Below are 23,564 nucleotides of genomic sequence, written 5' to 3'. Positions count from 1 at the left end.
TTTACCCTTCCATCACGCAAGACCTACTGACCCAAGCACTAAACTTCGCCTCGGACTACGACTCAATCACAGGCAACGAAAGAAACATCATCATCTACGCAAAGAACTCCATACTCATCCACAACAGTACACCATGGCAAAAAAAGAACAATTCAACATTTGACGTTACTATGGGGAGTTTTGACGGAGCAGAAACGTGCGAACTCGTTGGGAGTTTCCTCCTCTCCCAGCTTGCTAGCCTCAACCTGAACCTTGGTATTTCCCGTGATGACGGACTGGCAGTGTGCCGCGCCTCGCCAAGGAGCAGCGAGAACACCAAGAAGCGCATATGCCAAATCTTCAAAGAAAACGGCCTACGGATCACGATTGAAGCCAACAAGCAAACCGTCTACTTCCTCGACGTCACTTTCAACCTGAGAAATAACAGCTACCAACCATTCACGAAACCCAACACAACATCCCAATACGTGCACCATGACAGCAACCACCCACCCACCACCACGAAAAGAATACCTACCGGAATTAATAAAAGGCTATCGATGCTGTCATCTAGCAAAGCTGAATTCGACCAAGCAACCCCCCCGTACCAGAAAGCACTTGATGAAAGTGGATACAACTTCACCCTCACCTATGAACCCTCTCCAGGAAACCAACCAAAAAAGAGCAGAAAACGAAACATCATCATCTGGTACAATCCGCCATTCAGCAAAGACGTCTCAACCAACATCGGCCACAAGTTCCTCACTCTGATCGACAAACACTTCCCCAAAGGCAACACCCTAAGAAAAATATTCAACAAGAACAACATTAAATTGAGCTACAGCTGTATGAATAACATGCAACAAATCATTTCAAACCACAACAAAGCAATTGCAAAAGGACTGCCTACCCCCAGACTAAACGGCTCTGAAACAAATAATGAATGTAACTGTCGCAAGAAACCTGATTGCCCTCTCAACGGAAGGTGCTTACAGACATCAGTCGTTTACCAAGCAAAGGTAACACGCAAGGACATTAACACATCCGACACGTACGTAGGATTAACCAAAGGAGCGTTCAAAACAAGATGGAATAATCACAACGCCTCCTTTAGAAACCAGACTTTGCGGAATTCTACAGAACTCAGCAAACACATTTGGAACCTCAAAGACAATAATGTTGAATACTCAATAACATGGCAAATTCTCGCATCCAGCACACCTTACAACAGTGGTAATAAAAGATGCAACCTATGCTTAAAAGAGAAACTGTTTATTATATATCATCCAGATCTATCATCCCTCAACAAGCGCAGTGAAACCATTTCAACAAGCCGCCACAGACGGAAACACCTCCTAGGTAACACATGAGCCAATCACCACACCCTACGCCTGCCTGTACCCACCCACTCTGTGCCCTATATAAACCATTGTATGTGAATGCTTCCATTAAAATCTCCTGATGATTGAGGGAACCCCTCATGAAACAGTTCTGTAGAGATGAAGTAGTCTTGTGATTTTTTCCCACACCTACATATATATATATATATATATATATATATATATATATATATATATATATACACATATCTAATATATATATATATATATACATATACATATATATACACATATACATATATACATATACACACATATATACATATATATATATACATGTATATATATATATATATATATATACATATATACATATATACATACATGTATATATATATATATATATATACATATATACATATATATATATACATGTATATATATATATATATATATATATATATATATACATATACATGTATATATATATATATATATATATATACATGTATATATATGTATATATATACATATATATACATGTATATATATATATATATATATATATACACACATGTATATATATATATATATATATACATACATATATATACATACACACACATATATACATATATATATACATGTATATATATATATATATACATGTATATATATATATATATATATATATATACATACATGTATATATATATATATATATACATGTATATATATATATATATATACATGTATATATATATATATATATATATATATATATATATATATATATACATATATATATATACATATACATATATTTATATATATATACATGCAGGAATTATTTATGCGTATTTTAAACTTAAAATACGCAGAAATGATTCCTGCATGCATATATATATATGCGAGAATTATTTATGCGTATTTTAAGTTTTGTGCAATCCATGCAGTCCGGATTTCATCATTTTTTTATTAGTTATTAGTTCAATAAACGATTAATCGAAGCAACAAAAAGAAATTCAACCTTATTCTAATCAAATTAATTGATTTAATCGGTTATCTGTTGCAGCTCTAGCAAAAGCACTTTTGAACTGTCAACAATCCTGCATCAAGAATAGATGTTGGCCAAATCACTTCAAATACACCGAAGAATACTTTCAATGTTATTGTGGTGAAGCCATTATTTTGTTGTTAATGCTAATATGCAGTGCTGAGTTTGTCCTTGAAATTCCAGCAAAATGAGCTTTAGATTCAGGGTGTGCACACTTAAAAAAAATCTGTTTCTGGTAAGAGTAGGACAGAAGAGGTGTGTGTGTTTCTGTATGTGTGTGTGTGCGTACAAATGACAGCAGAATTTGAGAGAACGTTGGCTCGATGATAGCCTGATCACTCCCATCTTACCTCAAAAATAATTGACTGGTTGTTCTTCTTGAGGTAGAAGGCAAAGACGTAAGTGAACATGAGCGTCGAGCGGCACTGGCAAAGCACGTCCACAGCCTTCTTTAGAAACTGCACCTCAATCCAGGACATGTTGTGCTGCTGCATCTCCTCCATTTTCTGCTTGACCTGAGCATATAGCTTGTGCTCAAAGCGCAGGCTCTGCATGTGGTTCATGTAGCGGTTGCAGTAGAATAGGTACCTCTGCAAGGCTGCCCTGGAGCGCTGCAAGAAGCATGAAACCATTTTAAGTCAACTTGGTCAAAAATATAAATATAAGCAAGACGACTTCAGTTATGCTTTACCTCTTGAGCATCTCTGGCTGCCTTGGCATCATCTTCATTGTAGCGATTGCAATTGTACCTACAAACATTTTCAAAATATGTCAGTCAGACTTTATCTTCTGTAAGATAAAAACTATTCTAAATTTTAATAAAACAGTTCAACTTTGAATGAATTAATCGGTTTCAAAAACTTTTATAAAACTTATGTACAAAAACTAAAGCAATTTTCCCATAAGAAATAATGCAAAGCCAATCAATCATTTCCAAACTTAAGTCCATGAAAATGAAAAATAAAAACATTTTATAAGGATTATAGTTTTACTTGTGTTAAACAATGCAAATTACATCTAAGTAACAAATTAAATGGATTAATTTAACATAATTTCTACAAATGACAGCAAAAAAACATTAAGGGTGTGGAGGTGATGGCATTTTTTTTCGGATTTTATGAAAGTGTAAAACTGGGCGATAGGGCAAAAAAGAAAATTATAACTAATTTTTTTCATAACATTCGATCTCAATTATATTACAGACATTTCCGCCATGTTTGACTACATTAGTGTTTTCTTACACCTTTATAAAAAGGTGTAGGCAGCACCGTTTTCCAATATTTTGCACATATATATACACACACACACACACACACACACACACATAAATATACATATATACAAACCCTATTTCCATATAAATTGGGAAATTGTGTTAGATTTAAATATAAATGGAATACAATGATTTGCAAATCCTTTTTAACTCATATTCAATTGAATGCACTACAAAGACAAGATATTTGATGTTCAAACTCATAAAACTTTCTTTTTTTTTTGCAAATAATAATTAACTTAGAATTTCATGGCTGCAACACGTGCCAAAGTAGTTGGGAAAGGGCACGTTCACCACTGTGCTACATCACCTTTTCTTTTAACAACACTCAAACGTTTGGGAACTGAGGAGCTTTGAAAGTGGAATTCTTTTGCATTCTTGTTTTATGTAGAGGTTCAGTCATTCAACAGTCCGGGGTTACCGCTGTCTTATTTTACGCTTCATAATGCGCCACACATTTTGGATGGGAGACAGGTCTGGACTGCAGGAGGGCCAGGAAAGTACCCGCACTCTTTTTTTCCCGAAGCTACGCTGTTGTAACGTGCTGAAGGTGGCTTGGCATTGCCTTGCTGAAATAAGGGGTGTCCATGAAAAAGACGGCGCTTAGATGGCATCATATGTTGTTCCAAAACCTGTATGTACCTTTCAGCATTAATGGTGCCTTCACAGATGTGTAAGTTACCCATGCCTTGGGCACTAATGCACCCCCATACCATTACAGATGCTGGCTTTTTGACTTTGTGTCGATAACAGTCTGGATGGTTCGGTTCTCCTTTGGTCCGGATGACACGATGTCGAATATTTCCAAAAACTATTTGAAATGTGGACTCGTCAGACCACAGAAGACTTTTCCACTTTGCATCAGTCCATCTTAGATGATCTTGGGCCCAGAGAAGCCGGTGGCGTTTCTAGATGTTGTTGATAAATGGCTTTTGCTTTGCATAATAGAGCTTTAACTTGCACTTACAGATGTAGCGACCAACTGTATTTAGTGACAGTGGTTTTCTGAAGTGTTCCTGAGCCCATGTGGTGATATCCTTTAGAGATTGATGCCGGTTTTTGATACAGTGCCGTCTCTGAATGACCACGGTCATTCAATGTTGGTTTCCGGCCATGCCGCTTACGTGGAGTGATTTCTCCAGATTCTCGGAACCTTTCCATGATATTATGGACCGTAGATGTTGAAATCCCTAAATTTCTTGCAATTGCACTTTGAAAAACGTTGTTCTCAAACTGTTTGACTACAACCACCGTTTCCATATGAGTTGGGAAATTGTGTTAGATGTAAATACAAACGGAATACAATAATTTGCAAACCATTTTCAACCCATATTCAATTGAATGCACTACAAAGACAACATATTTGATGTTCAAACTCAAACTTTATTTTTTTTTGCAAATAATAATTAACTTAGAATTTCATGGCTGCAATATGTGCCAAAGTAGTTGGGAAAGGGCATGTTCACAACTGTGTTACATCACCTTTTTTTTAACAAGACTCAATAAACATTTGGGAACTGAAGAAAATAACTGATGAAGCTTTGAAAGTGGAATTCTTTCCCATTCTTGTTTTATGTAGAGCTTCAGTCGTTCAACAGTCCGGGGTCTCCGCTGTCATATTTTAAGCTTCATAATGCGCCACACATTTTCGACGGGAGACATGTCTGGACTGGAGGCGGGCCAGGAAAGTACCCGCACTCTTTTACTACGAAGCCACGCTGTTGTAACTCGTGGTTTGGCATTGTTTTGCTGAAATAAGCAGGGGCGTCCATGATAACATTGCTTTGATGACAACATATGTTGCTCCAAAACCTGTATGGACCATTCAGCATTAATGGTGCCTTCACAGATGTGTAAGTTACCAATGCTTTGGGCACTAATACACCCTCATACCATCACAGATGCTGGCTTTTGAACTTTGCGCCTATAAAAACCCAGATGGTTATTTTCCTCTTTGTTCCGGAGGACACCACGTCCACAGTTTCCAAATATAATTTGAAATGTGGACTCGTCAGACCACTTTTCCACTTTGCATCAGTCCATCTTAGATGATCTCCGGCCCAGCGAAGCCGGCGGGGTTCCTGCGTGTTTTTGATAAATGGCTTTCGCTTTGCATAGTAGAGTTTTAACTTGCACTTACAGATGTAGTGACCAACTGTAGTTACTGACAGTGGTTTTATGAAGTGTTCCTGAGCCCATGTGGTGATATCCTTTACACACTGATGTTGGTTTTTGATGCAGTACCACCTGAGGGGTCAAAGGTCCGTAATATCATCGCTTACGTGCAGTGATTTCTCCAGATTCTCTGAACCTTTTGATAATTTTACAGACCATTGATAGTAAAATCCCTTAATTCCTTGCAATAGCTCATTGAGAAATGTTGTTCTAAAACTGTTCGACAATTTACTTACAAATTGGTGACCCTCGCCCCATCTTTGTTTGTGAATTACTTAGCATTTCATGGAAGCTGCTTTTATACTAATTCATGGCCCCCACCTGTTCCCAATTAGCCTACACACCTGTGGGATGTTCCAAATAAATGTTTGATGAGCATTCCTCAACTTAATCAGTATTTATTGCCACCGTTCCCAACTTATTTGTCACTTGTTGCTGCCATCAAATTCTAAAGTTAATGATTATTGGCACAAAAAAAATGTTTATCAGTTTGAAGATCAAATAAGTTGTGTTTGTAGCATATTCAACTGAATATGGGTTGAAAATTATTTGCAAATCATTGTATTCCGTTTGTATTTACATCTAACACAATTTCCAAACTCATGAAAACAGGGGTTGTATTTGCTCTTGCAGTTGTGGACAAATGGGTGTACCTCGCCCCATCCTTTCTTGAGAAAGACTGAGAATTTTTTGGGAAGCTGTTTTTATTCCCAATCATGGCACCCACCTGTTTCCAATTAGCCTGCACACCTGTGGGATGTTCCTAATAAGTGTTTGATGAGCATTCTTCAACTGTATCAGTATTAATTGCCACCTTTACCAACTTTTGTCACGTGTTGCTGGCATCAAATTCTAAAGTTAATGATTATTTGCACAAGAAAAAAGTATCAGAACATTAAATTTGTTGTCTTTGTAGCATATTCAACTGAATATGGATTGAAAATTATTTTCAAATAACTGTATTCCGTTTATATTTACATCTAACACAATTTCCCAACTCATATGGAAACGGTGTTTGTGTATATATATATATATATATATATATATACATTCATATACACATATATATACACACACACATATATATATATATATTCATTCATATACACATATATATACACATATACATATACACATTATATATATATATATATACATATACACATTATATATATATATGTATATATTTTTTTTTTATTTTTTTATTTTTTTATCAAATAACATTGAACACAATGACTACTTCTTACCAAGCAGAACCATGGGGTTCCCACGGGCCCAGACAGACCCAGCAAAACTCAGCTTTACAGTTCTGGTTCCGACAAACCATGTGATTGCAGCCACCATCTTTTTCAATGGTTACATGGCACTTTGGACACTCCTGTCAAACGGAAGAGAAAATAATAATTTACTCTTTGTACTTATATTGCAGATTAGCATCTACATTTTTAAATATTGACTTCAGTGCTCGCCAATAACACCAAGACACCCTTTTAATAGTGCTGATAACCAATTATATTTATGGTTATATTACAGTACATATTGCGTGTGACATAGCTCCACACATCCACCCTGTCCTTTGACTTGAGTGTTGCTCAGATTCCTTCTGCTGATTATGCTGACACAAATAGGAATACAACCACCTTATCTTCCACCTGACCTACTTCACTGAGTTGATCTGCTCTTAGCCTATTAGATTGCTTACAACCTCACAGTCAGATCTGACAGCGACCAGGACACAAAGAGGCCGACAAAGTAATGAGCAAAAATAGCAATTGCATGTACTAAATAAACTACATCGGTTTTAAAAATTACCTTAATGAAAAAGACTGAAAATAAGTCACGGGTGTGGGAGCCACAGGGACAAGGGAGCTCCTAGTTTTTCAGCAATTGAACATGCCAAAACTTGCCCAAAAAAGCACCATTTTAAAGATGTTTTAGTGTTTAAAGAATTGGAAAAATTATCAACAGTGTTTACATAAATACATACCCCATTCATCCAAATGAATCACTGTGTCTGTTTCAGTTACTATGTTATTGTCACTACAGTAATTACGTGTTCACATCCACAGCAACCACATGGCTTAGCCTTATCTATACAGTATTTACAACCTTCCTAGTGTTCACTTCATAGCCACAAATGGTTCATGTAGTTATTTACATCATTTACACATTACTTTGGTTCATTCCCACATTACTTTGGCATTTTTGCTTTGATGGCTCTGACATGAGCTTTCCTGGCAAATTTTTGAGCAGCTTGAATCTTTCTATTTGTTTCATTTCTGTGTCTTCAACTCCCTCCACTTCGAACTGCTCCAAATGCAAAAATCATGCAAAAATCTAAGTGTTCAACAATGTTTATTCTATTAGCTAACTTATCTTATCTGAATAGCCATTGTGATTTATTGCATGAAATAACAAATATCTTGCAGTCATGTTGTTTGTTTCAAAATGATTAAACTATTTAATGTCAAAATATAAACAGTATAAGTAATGAAGCAAATGTCAGCTGCTGTCTTATTCCAAAACACAGATGAAAATGAAATTTAGTATTTACACAGGCTATTCTGTAGCAAAAATCATCACTTTTGCCACAATCATGTGTGTTCTTAAATGTGTATTCCACATCTTCCATGCCGGAAGCAGTTTTGATTTGGGCTTACATGATAATCCATCCATTTTCTACCGCTTATTCCCTTTTGGTGTCGCGGAGGGCGCTGGCGCCTATCTCAGCTACAATCGGGCGGAAGGCGGGGTACACCCTGGACAAGTCGCCACCTCATCGCAGGGCCAACACAGATAGACAGACAACATTCACACTCACATTCAAACACTAGGGCCAATTTAGTGTTGCCAATCAACCTATCCCCAGGTGCATGTTTTTGGAAGTGGGAGGAAGCCGGAGTACCCGGAGGGAACCCACACATTCACGGGGAGAACATGCAAACTCCACACAGAAATATCCCGAGCCTGGATTTGAACCCAGGATGATAAACAACTAAAATTAATGTTTTGGGCATTGTTTTATCCAGACGCATACATTTGTACAAATGTGGCCAAGTAGACACATTGTGGGTTTCCTTGATGTCGTCTACATCGTTAAAAGAAAACTCAAAGGAAGAGAATCCCTTTGCCATCTTCCACAAATATTTTTTAATATGGAAATCACTTGCTTGAATATTCCCCCTTTTCTTCTGCGCCCTATGTTTCCCGTGTATTTTGTCCCCTGCCCGTGGAGTTGTTTCGCTTCGTAGCTTTGATTTTTAAGTTAATAATTTTAATGGAAAACAGTAGTTTTTTACCACAGCAGCCGTAAACCGGAATAGATTATAAAAAAACGTACTCATTACGGCAAAACTGTAGTTATGGGCAGGTATGGCAAAGATAGGGATCAAGATTTTAACACACATGATAGGTCGGGAAAAACAAAGAAAATCGGAAAACATTTTTTTTATATTTTTAGGGATAAAAAAGACGGATTTCCGACAATAAGACGGAAAAATCACATGCCTGGCAAAGTCAATAAGTGCAAACACATAAAATGTCATAGACAGCAAAAATAGTTTAATTTCTTACTGTAAGAACCATTTGCGCTTTATACCTTTGTATTTGCAGCTATCCAGTTTGAAGTTTCACTGTCATCGTCGCATTTCTTGATCCACTTTCTCAGCCACTGCAAAAAAAGGGCCAGTATAAGTAACAGGGACCACAATGAACTTTACTCCTCTTGTAGTAGGAAGGATAAGGCTCATTTTTGTAAAAAAAAATATTCGCTCATACTTTGCACTTGACAGGATCGTGCCAGTTCTCGCCACAATTGAAGCTGCAGAAAGGACATAAAAAAAATTGGAACCTTGTATACATTTACAGATAAATTACTTTTTTTGCCCACACAGCTCCCCCCTCATACCAGAATTGACGGCCACACTTGCATCTCACAGGTTTGGCATCTGGGTACTGGACTTTGACAACATGATGGCAGTCTGGCGCAGGGCACCACTTTAACAGTCGATTGCACTGAAAAGGATACACAAAATGTTCATTTCACACTGCTATCAAAATCAGCTTATACTTACAATATATCATGTTCATAGCTTACCTCTACAAAACTATTTGTAATTAAATGCTGGTACTTCAACTTCACTTTTGAATCGGTTATGAGTCGCCTGTAAGAGATGACAACAGTTTTCTTAGGTTTCCTTTTGATAACCTCAACACATAAATTGCAGAAGGACAAAAGTTGCTGTGAAATTCAAACATTTCTGTCAAAACCGAGATATAATATAAATACATTTGAATAAACTTTTGTAAATGTTATGCTTTGCAGATAAATCACTTAGAAGAATGTACTTTGTTAGTGGGCAACACCACAAAGCTATGTAGGTTAATACAATTAGTGTCAGCTTATGAGCCATCATGAATGCTATATCAGGTATGTGTCTTTGCAAAAAGTAAAAAAAAAAACTGTCTTTTCTTAAAAGTTGCTCAATTTTCTGATCAATAAGAACATACTTACATGACTGTGTTGTCATCAACCAAAATGTCACAACTATGAGCAGGACAAGAAATAGTCTGATAGTGAAAGACAAAATGCACATTATTAGTGACACCTCCATACTGAGTATATTTATGAAGGAAAACATGAGAATTATACCTGTCCCATCCCTTCTTCTATGATCTTAGTAGTCAGGTAATCACCCCAACACTGCATGCAGAACTTGTGTCCACACTCCAGGCCAGTAAAATACTATAAAAACACATAAAACATGAATAGAGCTGTGTTTTTTAAATTAAAGGACAAATTTTAAAAAAGCCAACATTTTACTTTGTTATGCATTAATGTGCTGTCCCCTACAGTTGAAATATAAACAATAGTTGTCTTCAGATGGGCTACAAAGAAAACAAAAAGGTAAAAGTCTCAGCTCTGATCATTATTAACGTGAATAATTCATTCACATTAAAATTAGGATTTTCAACTTAAGAGTGCGAAACATTTATTTATGGCAGGCATAGATATGACAGACCCCTGACACCTACTATCAAAACATTACAATGCAATAGTTAGGAAGTGTACTCAGTACTTCTGCGACACCAAGCAAAAGACATATTCATCCCGATAATATCTTCATTTTTCACCTAACTAATGTTAGGTGTGACAAAGCTACTTACAGAGTTGGGAAAATTTAGATAGCAGATCTGACACGGCATGTCCTGCGCAGATGACCGAGTGTTGATCGGAGGACGGATTCGGGGTTTCTTGCTGGGGTTAATGACGTGACACTCTGAGAAAAGCTTGTCTAGGTTGCCATCATAATACCTGCGTAAAGACAACAAAAGAGGAAAAAAATTAGGAACCGCACATTGCTGGATGGTAAGTTTGGAGTAGACAGACAATTTAGACAGTAGAATGTACTACATCTTCTTACCTTTCCATGAGTTTTTCCTTATCCCAGTTGAAGTGACTAAGAAGTATGCGTGTAATTGTTGCAGGATTCTAAAGAAATCAAGAAATGCAGGGTTAGGTATAGAACTCATGTTTTTATTATTCAATATATTGTCCCCCTGTTATAATAATCACCAAACTAATTTATCCAAGTTTTTCAGGGAACAAAAAAAACGTCACCAAGTGTAACGTGATCATTTCACCTAAAAATGATGTAACAAAGGATGGCTATTGGCACAGTAATAATAATGTGTGTACATTATATAAATTAAATGACTTTGGCAATTTCATCTCAGTATGTTGGTAATGACTGAATTAATAAATTACATGTTACAGAACTGTTGTATTACTCATTCACGGATGTCATTTTACTCTTTTGCTGTAAAAAGGGTCAGTAAATGAATGTATATATTTGTGGGCGCTCTGACGTCGGACAGGGGTAGGATTAAACCAGCTTTGCTTCTTCCTACTCCTTTTCGGACATGACGTGATGTGAGGTGATATTAAATTGTCTGTATTGCATTGTAAATGTGTTAATGTTCAAAATAAACTAAGAAAGATGACAGAAATAATTTTTGAACATGCATTTGTAATTTATTCCCAATAGGCCATTATCTAAAATCAAATGATTTTATCAACTGAGGATGAGGGCGATTTTACCATTGGTGACCGGCATCATGAGAAGATTTAGGCCAACCAAAAAAAAGACAAAAAATGACTTATGCGATTATTTTAACAGCGTGACGATATGCAAAATGAGAGGTACAGCACGCACTGTTCCAATTCAATCATGCATTCCACTAAAGATAGCCACATCTCTTTTGTACAGCAGTTAACAAATTAACGCATGTCACCGTTATGTCACTATCTTTCTGACACAATCCCATAGAAAGATAATAATTTTTTGCAACATACATAAATGTAGACATGTTTTAAATATATTGTAATATGTAAGTAGAAAAAAAAGGACAAAATGTAGTTCATCTCTCGGAAAAAAAATCCCACAAAACTAAAAAATAATTGCATTGCTATATTTTGTGAACGTGTAAGAATCGGTCATACACCCTCTGCAACAAAGGTGAACAAATGATGACGTCAAATCAAATGTGCCCCATTGGAACAACATTGTGCACTAAAAGTGATATGTTCATTGTATTGTTTAGGTACTACAGAGCCAATAGTCCAGTTTCACATTAAAGTAAATACAAGAGAACTGATCACAAAGGCAGTTAGAATTATCAGATTATGATGTAATCTCTGAAGTTTTAAATAAAAATAATAGTAATGCAGGTAAGCCTCTCAAACACAATACTTTTTTATTTCTCATTACTGTGGTATGTTGACCCATTGTCATTGTAAAGTCCATCCCATCCATCCATTTTCTATCGCTTGTCCCTTTTGGGGTCGCAGGAGCCTATCACAGCTGTATTCGGGCGGTAGGCCGGGAGACTTAATCATCCTAAATTCGTAAACAAACGAAAATAAAATGGACTATTGAAGATCCCTGTCTTTGAGGTATTGTCATATTTAGTTAGCATTATTTTGTTCATTTAGAATGTCATTAACATTTCCCCTAACAGAACTCGCAGCCAAGCATGTACCACGCAAAATAAAAATACCATATTGGCAGGAAAAATCATGAGTGAGTAAAGACAGACTTTGTGCGTTGGGATTGGAGCTGCATGATTAATCAACATTGAATTAACATCAGCATTTTAATTAGTGCCATTACATGAACGCAAAATATGTGTTTTTTTCTTTTTCCTCCACCGTCACGGGCATTTGAGTGACAGCCATGTTCGACAATGAGATCGTTTATCACTTCAAATAGGGAGAAAGGCGAGACATTCAATACATCGCTCCCAGCAACTGAGCGCGTTTTTAACAGCAGAAATACTGAATGCAGTGAGCCCTCTTTTCAGTCATCCACGATCTGTCTCGGTGAGGAGACTAAAGTGCATGAAGCACTTAAGAGACAATCCCCCTTACTCGCCGCACATTAAAAATTAGGAGGAAACAATAATATTTTAAAGCCAAATGTCAGAGCTTCAAATTAGATGGCGTGTGAGAATACCATGATCACGTGTTGACAACAAACAAAAAGGCAACATCCGACCATTTTTTGTTTGTTTATTTACTATAAAGTAATTTACCTACCAATTACAGTAGAATGGTAAAAAATGATATCGTAATGAGAAATATGGTAATGAGTAAGGGTGTAACGGTACGTGTATTTGTATTGAACCGTTTCGGTACGGGGGTTCCGGTACTGTGCGTAGGAGTACCGAAAGAGTTCCACACGAACATATGAAGTAGCCGCCTTTGCTAAAGTCTTAACAAGCTGCTCCGCTCCGTTCTGCCTCTGTCTCCTGCACAGCACCCTGCAGTGTCCCTCCCACACAACCATCTGATTGGTTACAACAGTAGCAATAACAAGCCCCAATCAGCAGTGCGTATTCAGAGTGCATCTAGTCAGCGCTTCAGCGTCAAGCAAATAGGCGTTGGTAGGGGAGCAGCGGACTCTTCCCAAGTTATACTAAACACTTCCAAGTCAACTACTTTCTAAACATCACTATGAGCCCGTTGACCTTCTAGAAACAAACTGCAACTCAGCTCACTCGCAGTCCTGGCTTTAAGTGAAGGCTAGTTAGCTTTTGGCGAAACGTTAGCTAATTTTGTGGTGTGTGTGTGTGTGTGTGTGTGTGTGTGTGTGTGTGTGTGTGTGTGTGTGTGTGTGTGTGTTACGGACAGTGTTGATTGAGGTGTGTTGAAGCAGCAAAAAAGGGCATTATGTTAAATGAAGATTTTCTGTCTCTGATAGTGTATATAATAACAGGGTTTCCCACATTCATTTATTTGTGGCGGCCCGCCCCGAAAGAATTACGGCCGCCACAAATAAGAAAAAAAAAAATATATATTTTTTTTCCCCGGCTTTTGACTCGCTCGCCCGCTCATAAAAGCAATGGGACTCTGTCTGTGAATGGAGCTTGTAGTTACATATTATATAAATATGTACATAAAGTGTTGTAATTATATTCCAACTCCTCGTTCTTCTTGGTGATCGCCCCCGCACAAAATAAAGAAAACAATGGGAGCCACAAAACTCTTTTAAAATTTAAAATGAAATAACAGTGCATACAGAGTTTTTTTTACTTTGTGCTATGTATAAACCAGGGGTCTCAGACACGCGGACCGCACCTTAATATGAAAATTTAATGATAGTGGGGCCCGCGAGTTTTAAATGAATGCTGCTTGACAGCATCACACTTGCCAACTCTCCCGAATATTCTGAGAGACTACCAAATGTCAGATCAACTATTCTAGCGAATGTTTACAGAATTTCCCTTGATTAACAATAGTAAGGGCATCCTATGAAGGTGCTGCCTTTGGCGCCCTCTACAACACGTTCAATCAGCTTGTCAGCGCAGTCACATGTCGTATGAGGCTTCTGCAGACACACGCCAACGATTGCAAGGCATACTTGTTTAACAGCCGTACAGGTCACACTGAGGGTGCCCGTTTAAACAACTTTAACACTCTTACTAATATGCGCCACACTGTGAACCCACACTAAACAAGAGTAACAAACACATTTTGGGAGAACGATGGCACTGTAACACAACATAAACACAAAAGAACAAATACCCAGAATCCCATGCATCCCTACTCTTTCGGGCTCCACCCACCCCTCCGTGCGTCGTTTGAGGTGGGCGGGCTTGGGGGGCGGGGGAATTGGTGCAAGCGAGGGTGTATAATGTAGCCTGGAAGAGTAGGGATGCATGGGATTCTGGGTATTTGTTATTTTGTGTTTATGTTGTGTTACAGTGCCGATTTTCTCCTAAAATGAGTTTGTCATTCTTGTTTGGTGGGGCTTCACAGTGTGGCGCATATTAGTAACTGTGTTAAAGTTGTTTATTTTACAACCCTCAGTGTAACCTGTATGGCTGTTGAGTAACTATGCGTTGCAGTCACATTCGTGTGTTAACAAAGGCTGAATATAAAATGTGACCAGTCGACACGGATCGCAAGATGTAAAAGCGGGCGCGACGACATGTTGTAGAGGAGGTTAAAGGCATTGCCATCACTGCACACCCTCAGTATTGAAGTCCAGGTGAAAATTGGAGAATGTTATCCCCGGGTGAATTCTGTGAGAGGCACTAAAATCCGGAAACCTCCCGAGATAATCGTTCGGGTCGGCAATTTAGCAGCTGAGCCACATCAGAGTGATCAAAGAGACGCATGCGGCTGCGGAGCCGCGGCTTGCCAAGCTCTGAGTCCGTCTGCATTAAGCCACGTTTTCGAAAGAAAATGATTACATATTGTTCTAGCGTGTGGTACCTTGAGACAAGACTATGTTGATTGACAGTCTAAACGTAAATTGTCTTCCTTCAATTATTATTTTACCTTTTTTTTGTAAAAAAAATTTTGAATCGCAATCGTTATTTTGGGAGGGGGAAAAATATCACAAATTCGGTTTTTTATCAAAATTGTGCAGCCTTTGCTGGGATGTTAGAACAAATACAGAGATGGGAAAGGGAAAGCATTCAGTCACATTGTCAAAGATCCCGAAACACTTTAACAAATGGATTACAATCAGAGAAAGGTACTCGAAGCAAACTAGAAGCAAGCAAAAAAAATTATCACTGAGATCTCTGACAATGTAGTCCATCTGTGTAACTGAACACTTTGTATCAGATATGAAATAGAACGCTTTGTGCACTACACTAATGTATTTCATACTGTCATGTATTATCATTATGCTTTCTGGTGTTTATTTTTGCTTACGTAAAGGCGGTGTGCTATGCCTCATATTTTGCAGGGCTAACAAGCTAACACATGTAAGCTAAATACTCATTAATCACTCAGCTACCAAGCAATTCACAGCAGAAAACAAATGTGAAATTAAATCATTGCTCTAATGCTAGATTGCTGCAAATCGCTGCTGTATGTGTTAAAAGAAAGGTGGCAATATCAGATCAAATAAATATTTATTAAAAAATTCATTAAATCAAAAGTTACTGATACCATGTATTAGAGAACGCAGCAACGGTTTGTTTGGTCTGATTCTACAAATATGTCTTTAACATCTAGTTGTCTGTATAAAGATGTGAAAACATCATGAACGGAAATTTTTCTCTTAAGTAATAAATGCTCCATATTACATGATTAGTAAATCACTTTAGTAAGCCACTGTGCGTTTAGTGTGAACGATAGCTAAGAGGTCTTATACCAGACTGAAATGGGACTTTTTTGTTGTGTTTACTATCGGGTTTTCATGACAGATGTATGCATGCAATGAGGAAATGGATGTAAATTTAAGACACTTATAAATCAAAGTTAAAGGTAATCCTAAAAAGAGCACCATGGTAATAGTAATAATAGTGGAAAATAACTTTCCAACATCACATATAAATATGGGTTTCATGGAATCCTAAATTATGTTCAACCTGCAAACACATACATCCACACCATCTACACACCCACCTGAACCAAAAAATGAAAATATTACAAAGCGGGGAGGAACCAAAACACAGTAAATTTTAACAATACTGTTCTGTGTGTGTGTGTGAACTTCAGACAAACTGACGAGGATTTGTGAGGTCACTGGACCTGAGAGAGTTCTTTGCTCACACTCTTAGTTTATCCCAAAGATGTTTGATAGGGTTGAGGTCAGGGTTAGCTATAAACTTATTCCACACCAAACCCATTCAAGCATGCCTTTATGGAGCTTGCTTTTGTGCACTAGGGCAGTCACACAGAAACAGAAAAGGGCCTTTCCTTTCCCAAAGTTTTGCCACAAGTAAATTGTCCAAAAACCCTGAACTGGAGTAGACAAATCCTCAAAAATAATGATAAACTGCTGCTTGAACTTATCAGTCGCACTATTAACAACAAAGACTGTCTTCTAAATGTAGTTCTCTACAATAAGACACATTTGATTTAAAAGAACACTCAGGGTAGTGGACTACTGCAAAGGGGAGACTGTGGCATATAATAACAATAATGCAGCTTTCAGCGCTGATGTATTGCTTGAATCCCGACAAGTGATTTCTTTCCGGAAGTGAAAACCAGTGGTGGTGAACCAAGCTAGGGTGGCTGTTGTACACACTGAGTACACAGGGTGTTTATATATTCTTGCAAAAAAGCAGATATAAGCAAAAAATCCAACTATGCAATGGAATAGATCCCTATACCTTATCAAAAACAAACAGATATGTCGAGGGATAAAGGATTATTCGACTGTGAAGTTCCCAAACATATAGAACTATGCATGGTGTGCATCCTACACAACAAAACAGATGAAAACTTGAAAAACCCTGGAGGTCTACAACTTATTTGTGTGTGACTGTGTCAAAGACATTGCTATCAAGACTCTTATTGGATAAATAATTATCCTTGCTTGGGTAAGGTTACATTTCATGATTTAACTTTGTGTCTCCTGTCATGTTTGTTGCCTGCCCTTGCACACGCTGTCTATGACTATGCTTGTTTTTCTGCATCTTTATCAAAATATAACTATGCATCTCAATATTGTGTATGTGCTAAAAGCTTCATTTATGATCATTGCCTTTAATAAAAGCATAACTCTTTCAGGTTTTGCTCAAATTGGATTTATTTTATTTAGACTTGCAGAGTTGATATTTACCGAATACTAGTAGCAAAAACGTGTCTCAAAAAATAAAAATAATATTAAGATAATACTTGACTGGGAAACACTAGACCTTAAAAGTTTATCAAACAAACCTTTAACTGCAAACTTGTGCATTCTTAAGCTCTGCTCCCTTGTACTGGAGTGCATGGCACTTTTGTTGTCTATTTTCATAACATCTTGCCATTGTTGAATGGTAGAAGAGTGTAGCAGAGTACCACCTCTTGAGGGACTCTGAAGAAATGTTTATCCTTTTTGCGATTTAAACTGTCCGTACAGCCAAAAACAACACAAGCATAGTAGTAGTATTTCCGTTTTTTCTCTATTCTTGTGTCCATGTCTCTACAATTCTAGTTGAAATTTGTCAAAAAAATAATGAATTACACTTATTGCATCATATAATAAATCCATCCTTAAAAAGTCACACGGACACAAGATGAATGACAAGTACTGAACAACTCATGCCCATACCACTGATTTCACAGTACTTATATGTAATTTAGTTACTATAGAGCAGTGTTTTTCAACCACTGTGCCGCGGCACACTCATGTACCGTGAGATATTGTCTGGTGTGCTGTTGGAGATTACGTAATTTCACATAATTGGGTTAAAAGTATTTTTTGCAAACCAGTAATCTTAATCCGCAATTGTGCCGTTGTTGAGTGTCTGTGCTGTCAAGAGATCGACAGAGTAACCGTGTAATATTTTTCCATATCAGTAAGTGGAAGCAGGTAGCTAATCTGTTTAAAAATATAGGGAACATGGTTTGTCGTGACCACAATGTGCAGTAAAAAGATATAATGCTTAAACCAAAAATAAACAAAAAGGCATTGAAGCTTAGGGATGGCTATGGAAAACTAAACTAAAACTGAACTGGCTGCAATGTAACCAAAACAGAATGCTGGACGAAAGCAAAGACTTACAGCGTGTGGAGAAGACAGCGTCCACAAAGTACATCCGTACATGACAATCAACAACAAAATAGGAGCGCAGGACAAGAAATAAAACACTACACACAGGAAAACACCAAAAAACTAAAATTAAGTCACGGTGTGATGTGACAGGTCGTGACAGTACACCTACTTTAAGACAAGAGCGAAAGTGATGCGTGGTTGGTTATGGTTTGAATTTATATCCAACAATTGCAAGAACAACTTTTTACTGTGAATATTGGCTGCTGAGTTTAATTTTTTAATGTTTTCTGTTGGTGGTGTGCCTAAGGATTTTTTCAATGGAAAAAATGTGCCTCGGCTCCATAAAGGTTGAAAAACACTGCTGTAGAGTATGTTTTAGTGTAGAACAAAAACAAAAATAAAGACATCCTAAGAAGATGTCCATTTCAAACCAAAATATAACAAAGGTTTAAATATCAAACTAATTGCTGAGTTTTAATAATTACGTATTGAGACAGGGGCCTAGTTACTACATGACAGTGAAATTCATGTTATGTAAAGTGTTGCACAGCAATAAGTGTTTTATTCATTATTCCTTTAATATAGCAAAAATATGATGGAGTCCCACACCATGTCGAGGACCTGTTTTATCCTGAAAATCTTGTAACTGTTAAAAAATGAAAACATCTGTCAGCCCCTGAGTATAGAGATCCTACAAACCCTTTATTTATTAAATCACAATTATTTAAATTCAACGATTTGGTGCATTTGCAAACAGCTAAAATGATGTACAAAGCAAATTATAACCTGCTACCCAAGAATGTACAACAATTCTTCTCAACAAAAGAGGAGAAATATAACCTTAGAGGAAAATCTAATTGTAAACATTTTGTATGCTCGTACAACACTTAAAACCTTGAATATATCAGTAAAGTATGTCTGATTCTGATGTGGAATTATATTATGGAACGGTTAAACAAAAAAAAAACAAAGGACCAATATGATGTAGTTTAAGAGACAGTTCTAACTAAAAGTTCACAAAGTATAGAACAAGAATTATGATGAACATCTTGAGCCCTTTTTTTATTGAGACAAAGATTATGTATATATTTAATGTGTATGCTTACATCCATTTTCTACGACTTATTCCCTATGCGTTCGCTGGTGCCTATCTCAGCTACAATCGGGCGGAAGGCGGAGTATACCCTAGACAAGTCGCCCTCTCATTGCCCCCTCATCGCAGGGCCAACACAGATAGACAGACAACATTCACACTCACACACTAGGGACAATTTAGTGTTGCCAATCAACCGATCTCCAGGTGTATGTCTTTGGAAGTGGGAGAACATGCAAACTCCACACAGAAAGATCCCGAGCCCGGGATTGAACCCCAGACTACTCAGGCCCTTCGTATTGTGAGGCAGACGCACTAACCCCTCTCACACCGTGAAGCCCACTTACTATGGTATATTATTGTACTTATTTGTTCATTGTTCTGTTGCAGAGAACAAGACAATTGGAAAACATTTCTATGGTATGAAAAGGGGTAGGATTAAATAAACTCTGCTTTTTCCTACTCCATTTCGGACGTGCTGTAATGAAACAACTGGGATTGTGTGTGCATTACATTTAAAAGAAATAAACTGAAACTGGACTGAACTAAACAGGGGAATATTATAAAAGCTTATCAAAGTAAATGGCCTAGCATATAGTGCTCGACTAATTCGATGACCAAGCTTTTCGTCAAGTGGTAAAATGAGACTGTCGGCGTTGTAATTAACTAACTATGCGTTATTCACAGCAAGGTTGTAGGCTTGGCAGACAGTAATGTAGTGTATTTAGTTTTTCGTGAATCGTTATTTTTATTCAATTGATAAACTAGTTGGGAGTTAGCTATTTAGCAAGGTGGCTAACTGTGAGCTAGCATTAGCTTGGCAACTTCTCAATAGGGATTAGACTACTTCCTGGACCGACATCAGAAAGGAAGTGGTTATGTGCATATATGTTGACATTTACAACATAAAAGAGTGAACTGAATGAAGCAATCGTCAATAACTTGAAGTCCGCGTTCTTGGCTATTCGTTAGTGAACCTGTCAACTTCCAGCAAGTAAACTACACCTAGTAAGCTAAGGGCTAAGCTAACATCCATGGCCTGTTTAGGGTTCACCGGAGCCTGGACTTCGGTGTTTCCTGAACGTGACGTCAAAGGAATGTTAAATACATACCTGGATGATCTCGTTGACCTCCTTGATACACTCCACCATATGTTGGAGGATCTGCTCAGCAGTCAAAACCTCGAAGCTGTAGTCCTCCTCCTCTTCGTCGCCGGGGCCTTGGCCGCCTCCGACGGTATCGCCGCACTCATCTCGTTCCCCGCCGGCCACCACCGGATCGACCAGCTCCACCTCGCCGAGCTCCAGGGTGTCGTCCTCGGGCTCCTCTTCGCCGCTGTCCTCGCTACATTCCTCCTCTTCGTCGTCGTATTCATAGTTATAACCCTCGTCTGAGTCCATTCCTAGGGTGGTTATCAACTTGTGACAAACTCACCTATGGTGGTTAACGCACAGTGTGAAAAAGCGGCTGATGGCGGAATAAGACGAGGAGCGAAGTGATCCCAGCTTGTTTTTCCGGCAGCTGCGAAAATAACAACAAAACGTCGCCGCTGTTAAGCCAACAAAGAGAGACGGCGTCACAAATTGACGACGCGCTGACGTCACACGGACTGTACAGGAACCCACGAAGCGGATTGTATTCAAAATTAAAGCCGCCTGGACGTGACGATACATGTCCTGCTTCCACAAAACGTTTCCAAGTATTTCATATTTTTGCTGACTAAATTAGAGTAAAATTAAGCAAAACGTCAACCCTTTATTTAAGAAGTGCGGTGGTTTCAAATTGTACCTGCATTTAATCGCAGTAACACTAAAATAATGCTATTCGGAAACAACAAAAGAGAAAGAAAAACACAAATGCAAATTGACGGAGTTAAAATTAAAATAGTAAAATAAATCACATTTTGTGTTTAATAATAGATGATACAAATAACTGAAAAACTCATAAAATATGCAACATCCATCCATTTACTACCGCTTGTCCTTTTCGGGGTTGCAAGGGGGTGCAGGAGCATATCTCAGCTGCATTCGGGCGGGAGGCGGGTACACCCTGGACAAGTCGCCACAAAATCGCATGGCGGCAAAAAAATATTTCTAAATGGAATAGAATAGAATAGAAAGTACTTTATTGATCCCTGGAGGAAATTCAGCACCACAGTTCGCTCAAAATAAACAATAAACATGTAGGTATTTTTTACAAGTGAAGGTATTTTTTACATGTAAATAATATAAATACAGTCAATTATACATCCCTATTCACATGTAAATACTATACATAGTCTATTATACAGCCTTATTCACATGTGAATAATATAAACAGAGTCTATTATACAACATCATTCACATGTGAATAATATAAATAGTCTATTATACAGCATTGTTCACATGTGAATAATATAAATACAGTCTATCATACAGCCGTATTCACATGTGAATAATATAAATAGTCTATTATAGAGCCTTATTCACATGTGAATAATAGTGGGTTCCCTCCGGGTACTCCGGCTTCCTCCCACCACCAAAGACATGCACCTGGGGATAGGTTGATTGGCAACACAAAATTGGCCCTAGTGTGTGAATGTGAGTGTGAATAGACATAGATATAGAACCGTTATTTAACCAGATAAGAAACCCATTGAGATCAAAATCTCTTTCACAAGGGTGACCTGGCCAAGAGGTCAACGGCACATGTCACAGAGCAGTTTCAAAAAAGTAATACAAGACATACATTTTTCAAAATAAATAAAATAGAACTGTAAAACAATAAAGATTTACACCTTTTAAATACACAGGCGCTGTGCAAAAGTCTCTTGCTCCACTGTCCCTCAGGACAGAAAGGAAGTAGTTAAGTGAGTTTCAGTTTCATCTGCAATGCATTCCATGCCATAGGGGCAGCAATGCCAAAAGCTCTTTTGCCAAATTCAGACCATACATGGGGAACAGTTAAAACATACAAATTGTTAGAGCGTAACGCATAAGAGCTGTTTTTTCTTTGTAACAAAGTACAGAAGTATGGAGGTATTAAACTTAAATGATGGTCAGCCAATGTGTGTATCTGCATGCACTCAATGAAGATAAGTCTGACTTCATATACAGTTGAGAGTGGTGGGTGAGACTACGACAGCCAGTAACAAATCTTAGTGCTGAGTGAAAAACAGTGTCCAAGGACTGGAGGCATTTAGATGAAGCACTAAAATAAAGCACGTCTCCATAATCAATTACGGGCAAGATAGACTCTGTCACCAATCTTTTTCTGACTTTAAGAGAGAAGCAGTTTTTATTTCTAAAAAGGAAACCAAGCTTTACACTAAGCTTAGAGACCAAGTTGTTAAAGGCCTACTGAAATGAGATTTTTCTTATTTAAACGGGGATAGCAGGTCCATTCTTTGTGTCATACTTGATCATATCGCGATATTGCCATATTTTTGATGAAAGGATTTAGTAGAGAACATCCACAATAAAGTTCGCAACTTTCGGTGCTAAGAGAAATGCCCTGCCTCTACCGGAAGTCGCAGACGATGACGTCACCCGTGTGATGGCTCCTCACATATTCACATTGTTTTTAATGGGAGCCTCCAACAAAAAGTGCTATTCGAACCGAGAAAACGACAATTTCCCCATTAATTTGAGCGACGATGAAAGAT

At 37.7% G+C, this 23,564-nt stretch overlaps 1 protein-coding gene across 1 annotated transcript in view; it reads right to left on the bottom strand.

The window, feature by feature from the left end:
- Positions 1–21,530, bottom strand: part of arih1 (ariadne ubiquitin-conjugating enzyme E2 binding protein homolog 1 (Drosophila)) — a 49,550-nt gene extending 28,020 nt beyond the window's left edge. Inside the window, exons 1-12 of the mRNA XM_061917112.1 lie at positions 21,034–21,530; positions 11,248–11,315; positions 10,991–11,138; positions 10,476–10,568; positions 10,338–10,393; positions 9,921–9,987; positions 9,732–9,838; positions 9,602–9,644; positions 9,423–9,494; positions 7,072–7,202; positions 3,068–3,125; positions 2,727–2,987 (exon numbers count right to left, since the gene is read on the bottom strand). Of these exons, the coding sequence (XP_061773096.1) occupies positions 2,727–2,987; positions 3,068–3,125; positions 7,072–7,202; positions 9,423–9,494; positions 9,602–9,644; positions 9,732–9,838; positions 9,921–9,987; positions 10,338–10,393; positions 10,476–10,568; positions 10,991–11,138; positions 11,248–11,315; positions 21,034–21,321 (1,392 nt within the window). The 5' untranslated portion in view covers positions 21,322–21,530. The remainder of the gene's footprint in view (positions 1–2,726; positions 2,988–3,067; positions 3,126–7,071; positions 7,203–9,422; positions 9,495–9,601; positions 9,645–9,731; positions 9,839–9,920; positions 9,988–10,337; positions 10,394–10,475; positions 10,569–10,990; positions 11,139–11,247; positions 11,316–21,033) is intronic.
- Positions 21,531–23,564: the final 2,034 nt, after the last annotated feature.

The sequence above is a fragment of the Nerophis ophidion genome, linkage group LG12 (genome assembly GCF_033978795.1).
Source record: "Nerophis ophidion isolate RoL-2023_Sa linkage group LG12, RoL_Noph_v1.0, whole genome shotgun sequence".
NCBI lineage: Eukaryota > Metazoa > Chordata > Actinopteri > Syngnathiformes > Syngnathidae > Nerophis > Nerophis ophidion.
The sequence above is the reverse complement of the archived record's forward strand: the minus strand, read 5'-3'. Positions and strand labels throughout refer to the sequence as shown.